This window comes from Varroa jacobsoni, unplaced genomic scaffold (assembly GCF_002532875.2).
Source record: "Varroa jacobsoni isolate VJ856 unplaced genomic scaffold, vjacob_1.0 scaffold_230, whole genome shotgun sequence".
NCBI classification, from domain to species: domain Eukaryota; kingdom Metazoa; phylum Arthropoda; class Arachnida; order Mesostigmata; family Varroidae; genus Varroa; species Varroa jacobsoni.
The window spans coordinates 71,687-81,126 of NW_019213132.1; the positions used below are offsets into that span (position 1 = coordinate 71,687).

Sequence of the window (9,440 nt, forward strand, 5' to 3'; positions counted from 1 at the left end):
GTTCCATTGGCGTTATAATGGATCAACTGCAGGAAATGTTCTAAAAATATGGGGCTTAGAATAATACCTTAATGATAAAATACATCAGTGGCTTTTTTACACCAAACAGGCTGTCCCTTTTATGTTTCGGTTATATTACACTGATGAAAGCATCGTAAGACTACAAGGGAGAAATTTTACATTACCTTGGATTCGCGTACGATCATCACGTTGACATTAACTGTTGCTTTCCTACCCAACACTTGCCTTGATGGCAAGTGCATCTTGATGGATGCATCTGAGGAGTAATTTCTGTCCCAATGAATCTTGCTAGGACAACCGGCAAAACGACCGGTCAGGATTCGGTTTAGAGCGACGCTGAAAAATGCGTCTCGTCGACCAACTAGGGACCAGGCGTTCACCAAACGTGTGTTTATGGATTAATAGGTCAATTAGAAATTCAAATACTGTATTTTTTCCATGCCCTTCGATACACTATTATTTTCTAATTATCTTGGCATATGATGAGTTTCCCTAATTTTACGCGGATCCCCACTTTACGCGAAAAAAGACTTATAAATGAAAAAGCTATTTAGAGATTTTGAAAAGCGGATTCAACTAGATATATTACAACAAGGTTTAGTCCAGAATGTTAGTGAAATGTTACGACCATGGAAAAAAATTGATGTTTATGAAGCCAGGTAATCTTCTTTTAATGATAAAAGTTTTCTAAAATTCTTCCTCTATTTAGATGCATTTAGACCGGCGGAGCTATGCTAATCGATCAATCCTTAGGTTAAAGCGTATACTTCGCCTCTGGTGATAGTAGCAGCTATCTATACTGGGCTAGCAGCTATATATATATATATATATATATATATATATATATATATAGCAACTAAAAACTACTGTCTTAAACGGAAGATCCAACTTTCGTTCCCTGGGTTGAAGTGAATTTGTACAAATCTTTACGAAGCACAATTTCAGAAAAATGTCTACCATCAAACAATGAGAACGATTAATCAACGTTTAACAAGATGATCGGTACTGTTCTTCAACCGTTACCTAGCTGACTTAAGATCTACATTTTTCTAGATGGGATTTATACGATGCATTTCTAAAGTGGACCACAATCACCCTTTGCGTAGTACGAAAGCAGTTGTTCTTTACAAACGTCTACTAGTTTCTGTCTTCGTTATGGTAGTCATAAAGCGCAGGGAGAAATTTCCGCAAGCATTACGCATACCTATACGTTGATAAATTCAAGGGACGTACATTGTCTTTTTGGATTATCGCAGATCGACTACTCGGCTGGCGGCGGTTCAGTGTCACTCTACGGAAATGCTCAGCTTGATACTTGCCCGTCGGATTGTGAGGTGAGCTTGAACAGTGAGAAAACCAAATAGGCCAACTTTTGCTTTACGTAGACGAACTTGCTAATTGCAAATAGCAAACAATACACCACAGACGCTCTTGATTTTATTAGAGCTGAAATGTTTCAGTAGCAATGTTGCCGAAAGAGACTATACACGCTGCATGCGACGCGGCAGCCCAACCAGTTACAAGATAATAATAGTTATTTAATAAAATATTAGCACAATGCCACATCCATACGAAACTTCAAGGTGCTCATCACAAAACCTAGAAGGATTACGTTGAAAATCCGAAATCCTTTAACTTTTCACATGAAGATTCTGCACATCAGTTCATAATCTCCATTTTGAGCCAGTTATATTTGATAGTAGATGGGATTACTTACATGTGTATTATCGTTTGCACATTTTCCTCATAGGTTGACGAGATCTACGCCAAGATTCAGCTCGACACGAAGCACATTGGCAAAGGATGCGATCGCGATACGTATTCGGTTCGAAGTCAAAGGAAGCTCTGCAACGCTGGAAGTAACGCCATTAACAATGGTAAAACTATGATCTATCGCGTAGACGGACGATGAGCAAAACCTGGCCAGAGCTCACAGTCTGTTGTAAGACGTTCCTTCTCATTCTGTAAGACCTAAATGTAAATTTCATTCATGCCGCCTATTTGTTCAGAAACACCTATACACAAGCATTGCGAAGCAGAATAAGCAGGCTATCAGCCTATTAAACTTCCTGACCTAATTATACGTTCCGAGTGTTAAATTCGGTATTCCATTTAAACGTTGACTGCAGACAGCGTGTTCGAGTCGAAATGAAGTCGGTCTATGCCAGGTTTAAGCTTCTCAACTAGTATATATATATAGTATAATAATACTCGACCAAACCTGAAACATGACAAGCGAAAATGGAAGTAGATAATGCTGAAGAAAAAAAAAAAGTACAGTTCTCGTTTTCTACGAATTCATGGCAGTTCGCTTACTCTAGTTCAAAAGCCGTATCTTCCTTTTCTTTCTTATTTGCGACTCTTACAGAAGGTACCCTAACTACACTGTTGGGTGTTGACCAGGCGTCGCCGTCCAGCTCGAAGTCGGGCGCGTCGCGGGCTCCGACTCAAGATCGCGGCAATGAGAACTCGGCTATCTACTTCTTCGATGGAAAAACTAACGCCTTGCTGTTACCAAGAGACACCTTCCATCAGACCGACACAATGGCCGTTCAGTTCTGGATGAAACACGAACAGGTACGTTCAATAAACGTATTGCGTGCTTCCCTAGTTTATTCTAAACTAGCATGGCCTATAGTAGATTTCTGTTGTGCAAATAACTAACTCAATATACTGTTTTAATACATACAGCTTTAACATGTATATTGCTTTCTCGGTCTCGAAATCGGTCTTTTCAACTTGCTTGCAATTACCATCCACTTACATTTTGGTCCCATTTCAGAATCTGGACAAAAAAGCGAAGGAACATGTAGTATGCACTTCCGATTCTCATAAGATGAATCGTCACCACTTCTCGGTGTTCCTCCATAACTGCCATCTCGTCTTGCTCGTTCGCAAGCACAACTCTAATTATCACAAACTTTTTCCGGCCGAGTTCAGGTAAAAGCACACCGTCCTTGTTTTTTGTTCATGCGAATACTCACAGAAAGGAGGAAATGATCTTTTTATAGTTTGAAAAATACAAATTTCCAATAGCCCTCCGAAAATAAACTTTGAAATACATTCGTTTTCGACATTTGTCACACATTCTTGCTCGTCGATGGACAGATGGCGCGTGTCGGAAGTATGCGACTTTGAGTGGCATCACTACACGATCAATCTTGCGGCCAATGGAGGCGACCATCAGGCGACTCTTTTCATTGATGGACGTCCTGCTGAACAGGTGAATGCGGTAGCCTACTCTTGACAGCTGTTAACTATATTCTGATTAGTTTTATAGTTTGAGTCGGCCGCCTCCAAAACTAACTGAATGATTGAGGCTGGGGGATAAGCAATTGCTAGCTCGCATATTTCTTTTGCCCTCTATAGGCCGCCGACATTGTCGATGACTGGCCGATTCACCGCAACATTCACGTAGGAAATGAGACTACGACGGTGGTAGGGGCTTGCTGGCAAGCAAAGCAATCTCATATGGCCATGCACTTTAAAGGGTATGTGCTCACACAGTTATTAACACATACATAGCATAAATATTCAAAGTGTTTTATCATGTTATATATATTGTACGACTGTGAAAAAAAGGTGCCCACATCTCTGTTTACGATCGTGTGACAGAACTCTCTACAGGGCGGGTTCATTTAGTTTCTTTCGAACACGACCGGATAGACCTATCTAACGGTGACCACTGTTCCGTACTTTTTATCATTGATCAATGCTACTAATTATAGCTACCTGTCGGATCTTGTCATCCTTAATAATGCTACCGAGCCTGAACCGGTATTGAAATGCATGTACCACTGTAAGGAAAGCCTTGTTCGCACTAACACCGCTGGCAGTGGATTTAGCGATGGGAACACGAACGACTCTAACAACGGGCTTGTGAGTGGCGGCTCCGAAAGCGAAGAGGCCCTTTCCGATGTTGAGGCACTCTCAGGAGATTCAGTTGAGTCCATTGAGAGGCAGATTTCTCGTCTTGCGTACAGAAACTCACGAAGACAGCCGACGCCTGGAAACCGTCTTGTTCAGCTTAACACACATGTCAAGTAAGTAGCCTTTGGAAAAAAAATCATATATATATACACTGCTATAGGCACATGACAGGGAGAAATCACAGCGGATCTTATCAACATCCAGGTGTACAAATGGACAAAGCAAACGCCTGCCAATGGTCGAAACAATCATCGCTGTAAAGGGTTCTGACAGTGGTCAATTTGGGGACAGTGCTGAACAAACTGCCCGGGTCTCTATTTCTAGCGAAGAGCACAACATTGCTCGGGAGTATGGCCCTATTAAGGAAGGCGTCGACATATTCGAGACGATCAACATTAAGGTTCGTAAAACGGGACTCTTTTTTTTGTACAAAGGAACTATTTAGTTAGTTTCAAAGTAAGTGTATATTAGATAGGTGATCAATGTACACCGTGCCTTGTTTATCTGAAGAAGTAAGCAACTTAATTCGAATAAATTGTGTCTCTCTCTCTCTGAGCCGTGGGAGCTATTACCGCCATCGAATATTGCAAGTATCTTATAAGCATTCCAATGCAAATCTTAACTGAACACTCAGCCTGTAAGCTGCTAAACAGTCGATTAATGCTCTAACTTCTGCTACTTCGCACACGTGTAACCTCGCTATGGATTTAGGATCGTTAGTCCTATAACCTATTTGAAAAGTGCAGCTGTGCATTAATTGATGAATGTTTTATGCTTCTAGGTACAGCAGCCTGGTGAGAATATAGATTCATGTACGATTCAGGTCTTCCCCGCCCTGAACCCCGACCACGAAACTCTTCAGGTATGTGGCTCTGATGAGTGTGATGAAACTGTTGTTGTTGTTGTTGTTGTTTAAATTTGATAGGGCCAACGTAATGTACACAAAAAGTCTTGTTAAATTACCATTTAGGCAACTAGATTGCCATCATCAAATAGTACCTTTCGCGTTCATTTTTGTCTATTGAATAGGTGCCTGAGTATGTTCTCGACAAGATGGGTCTGTCCATGGACGATTCATCGACTTCAACCAGCAGTGGACAAAATGGCCAGAGCGGTGGGGCAGCGCATCAAGAGAACCAGCAGATCCGCCTCAGAGGGCCAGCACCGGCAGAGAACTTCCAGAAGGTAGACTTTTTTGTCAGTCATTTCGTGTGATTTTTCGGCTATTTCCGGACTAAATACGGTACCAACATGGCATACCAATACTAATAACATTCTATAATTTAAATTTAACTAATTTACCTGATGATGCGTCTATATCGTTGTGATTCAGGTGATATCCGGTATCTCATACTTGAACAAGAAGCCTGCCTACTACCTGAACCGAGCCTTCAAACTTCAATGTTATGAAATGGCTAATCGGTAAGATTTAGCTTTCTCTAAAACGCACAATAAAAATATCTATGAATTATCGAAAAAAAAAAAATATGTTCTATTTCCTAGGATGCAAGCAGGCAGTTACAAATTAATTGATATCATCCCTATTAACAGGTACTCGTTCAAGAGAGCTACTTCGAACCAATAAATCGCCTGAGCTTATTTAATGTTTACCAACTTTTCAGGTTTGCATCAAACGAGTACATTCAAACGCTTACAGTGATTCATCCTTCCGCTATTATCTCGGCATCGTCAAGCGGTAACCACGGAAATAACAACCATGGTAGCAGTGCTAGCCCAGTCGCCGCTAAGCTTATGCAAGACAAACAATCGGCCCATACCAATGGCGGCAACAACAAACATCACGCTGCACAGCATCTACGAAACAATGGAAACAAACATTCTAATTCATCGTCTGTCGGTAAGTTTTGAAAGTATTACATATTTGATTGTTAAAAAAAAAATACAGTTTGTCTTAATGTCATTGATGTGGCAAAACTTCACCGCGCTGTGAAAATATCATTGATGCTAATGTATTTACTTACTGTCTTGAAAGTCAGCTGACAGTGTCTAATTCGTAGAAGAAACAATTTTTTTTTTTTAATAACAATAAAAATAGTGCCATCAAAAAAGCGGCGCTCTGTGCACCGAACTGTTTCTGTTTATTTATTTGTACTACTGTTTCAGGCATTGCTGGCGTAGTTGTAGCCGGGTTGATCGTTACCGTTCTCGTAATGCTCGCCGTTGTGCGTCGCCACCGTCGCGAACGGTCGTCCTCTGCGTCGAATGGACAGAACGGCGGCCAGCTCGCTTGGGACGACTCAGCGCTCACCATCACAGTTAACCCGCTCAGTTCGGAAGACTGGGATCCGCATAGTTGCCATGGTAATGGCGGGCTGGCGAACGGATGTCATGGAAACATAGCTTCGCACGACAACATGGCCGACATGATGGCAATAGACGACTCCAGCGGCGATTCAAGTTGTGCCGACAGCGATGATAGCGACGATGAAGGTGCGTCGCCAGGCACTGGCAACGGTGGAAGCCACAAACACCTTGTCAACTAGACTCGTCGCAGCACACACACATACATGCCAGCTAGCTTTGGCCACCATCTAAACCTAATGTTGCCATAGCCTTGTCAGAAATTGCCATCATCCACAGAGACGTAGCTAAGTGTGGATGTAATCGACAACTGTTACAAAGCTGGTTCAAATCACAGTATGAAAAATAGAGAAGACGACTAAATAAACTTAGCTCTGGCGATATTAGCGGCCTTCCAATGGAGTGCAAATTATTAATTGAAGTGGTTTCCTTTCAGTATATAAAATATCAAAAGCAGATGGGAAATAAGGGCCACACTATTCTATAAATAAAACTTATATACCATAACCACCAAGCTACTCGACCATAAAAACAGTTTATTCACAGCATAAATGTAAACCAGATGGCATCCAGCAAGCGAAAAAAGTATGAGAGCAAAACAAAATTTGCGACCGTGGAAAATTCAACCATCGCACTAAAACTGGTTAGGGCATTTGATGTCACCTGTGTCTGTCTATATTCATGGCGTTCCATCCAATAAAGGGAGTCTTCTACTACAATATAATACAACAATAATACCATTGTAATTACAACCGTGTGGGGAGTATAGAGCTTACCTAAGTAAACTGATGATGAAGCTAAAGTAAAAGCTAAAAAAGCTTAGACAGAAAGCTTACTCTAGCCACCGTATCATCCATTAAACACCCAGCAGTGCGCGTGGCACTAGGGATGGTTCTGCGGCTATGTACTGTATCATACTAACAATGCTGGTATACTTAAAAGATGAAGATATATAATGATGACGGTGATGATAACATAATAAGGATACATATATGTAGGTATATGCTCTGATTATTGCGATATTGGTCCACTATTGATCGCCATAATACGAATTGTTTGTCTCCTTGGGCGTTCGGTTTAGCGAGTTGATTCTTCGGTGTTCGTGCACGCCAACGCGATATTTTTTGGTTTACCCATTTCGTAATGATATTAGTTGGCCGTTACCGTATCGTCTGCTAGTAGAAAGAACCAAGTCAACAGCACGAAACATGCAACATCATCGAGTAAAGATTTATTGCCAGCTGCTGCCGAAAGTGCGAGCATGTTCGTTCAGCAGACCGTCGGCAGTTATGTTTACTAACCTGCGGTTCGGTTGTTTCGGTTGTGGCGCTGCTGCTTTATTAAAATGTAAAGTGCCACTGAACAAGTCAGTTGTATTGTGGGCGGCCGATGGATTTACTACTACTACTACTACTACTCTTGTCTATATACATATGTACACCTAGGTACCGGGAACATTTCAAATATGAGCGATAAAAAGGAAAACGGCCTGCGTCGTCTGCTGCAGACTAGGCCGTCATTGTCATGTTGTCTGCTAGGAAATTGTCGCCAAATACAATTAAGTCCACGCTGTGCGTGGTTGCACGCCGAAAGATCATGCAAAGATGTTCTTACCTTTCTCGGTGCCATGGCCTCGTCAAGGGTACTCACCGAGAGAAGAAAACTAAAAACAAGTGTTCATAATGTCAAAGCGATGTACCACGTGTTACCTGAGTTACAAACCATTTACCTGTGTTAAGAAATACTATAGTGGTTAGTACTGCTATTAGTATTATATTATTATTACTACTCTTAGCCAGTCATGTACACCTATCTCCCAGCAACATTCAAACGCCCGCTGACCGTACACTCCATTCCGTTTAACGTTCCCTTAATATCTGACAATTTTCCCGATGAAACAATACAATAGGAGAATTACGATAGCTAACAATACCAGATGCTACACGCAAGACATGTACGCGTTGAGAGTAACACAAACCCGGCAATACTTGACATGGGCACCAAAAACCACGGCGAAAATCGTCGACCAGCCTTAGCGTAGCAAAAAAAAAATGACGGTTAGTGTTTTTGCCAGGTAGAACGGTCGACACCTTCGGCGCGATGAAGTCGTCATCAATGAGTCTCGATAAATATGGTCCGGCCCATGATTAAGCTCGTATTATCCAACGACTTAGTGGCCGGTGCAGAACTCCAATACGTAATATCTTTCTTGCAAAGCATTGTTGTTCTAATAACACACGCAAGCGCATCCCGCAAAGAACCATCTATATATATATTGGTTATTACGGCTAATGACTAAAACAAATGATCGTTTGCTTTGACTTCGTACGAAAGCGTTACCTATCATGTATTTCGATAACGAGTCGCTGAACGATGCGAAGTCCACCGTATGGCTGGCGGTATATAAAGGCAACAAATGCTTCTCGAAGCTGTTTCGTTCGCAACATCCTAGGAAAGAGCTAGAGCAAAGACGTGAGAATCTCAAGCATACCTAACAATGGTGATGCTAATTCAAGATACTATTATCAGTGACGATAATTACATCAATAATAATGTTATTGATGGCACAAGTAATGAATGTCATCCTGTACGAATATATCATCATGGGGGGTTTAGTTTATTTTTATAGATAGCCATAGGTGTAACAGTAACTATTAACAGCGAATGTTACACTTACACGGCATGTTACAATTACGCGCCGTTCTTATACTACTAATGCGCAAAAGAAGCGTCAAACGTGAAATATGTTATTAGCATTATGGTAATAATTATGAGTGGAATAGCTGATTATTTATAAAGGACACACAAAATTAAATCTCCATGGTATTATCGTTGTACTTACGTAATTAGAATTCAAATAATAGCTTCCTTGCAGAAATTCGACGCAGCCTTACCTTGCTCTTAATATAGCGAGACACCGGTCAGAACAATAATAGTTCATATACCCATATAGACATATGCACAACGTACTGATGGGCTCCTCATAAGCAAACAGCCTAATCAAAAAGAGCTGCTAGCCTAAAATTTATGCCTCACAAACAACCAACTGATGAACCGAAGGGCGATTCTAGTAGAGGCTTGAAACAGCTAGACAGGCGAATATTCAAGGAATATTCGTGCATGCGGTGAAAAGCGGACACAAGGACTGATTGGCTATTGACTCTATA

General features: G+C 41.3%; 1 protein-coding gene across 3 annotated transcripts in view; it reads left to right on the forward strand.

Annotated features, from left to right (window-relative positions):
- The window catches only part of Cals (calsyntenin 1), a 50,144-nt gene extending 41,056 nt beyond the window's left edge, over positions 1–9,088 (forward strand). For all 3 annotated transcript variants that reach the window (XM_022855802.2, XM_022855803.2, XM_022855804.1), the window contains 13 exons: positions 1,278–1,355; positions 1,772–1,898; positions 2,390–2,598; positions 2,804–2,961; positions 3,130–3,244; positions 3,391–3,512; positions 3,750–4,064; positions 4,156–4,351; positions 4,733–4,813; positions 4,981–5,136; positions 5,285–5,373; positions 5,574–5,809; positions 6,076–9,088. In XM_022855802.2, coding sequence (XP_022711537.1) covers positions 1,278–1,355; positions 1,772–1,898; positions 2,390–2,598; positions 2,804–2,961; positions 3,130–3,244; positions 3,391–3,512; positions 3,750–4,064; positions 4,156–4,351; positions 4,733–4,813; positions 4,981–5,136; positions 5,285–5,373; positions 5,574–5,809; positions 6,076–6,455 — 2,262 coding nt within the window. In that variant the 3' untranslated portion in view covers positions 6,456–9,088. The remainder of the gene's footprint in view (positions 1–1,277; positions 1,356–1,771; positions 1,899–2,389; positions 2,599–2,803; positions 2,962–3,129; positions 3,245–3,390; positions 3,513–3,749; positions 4,065–4,155; positions 4,352–4,732; positions 4,814–4,980; positions 5,137–5,284; positions 5,374–5,573; positions 5,810–6,075) is intronic.
- Positions 9,089–9,440: the final 352 nt, after the last annotated feature.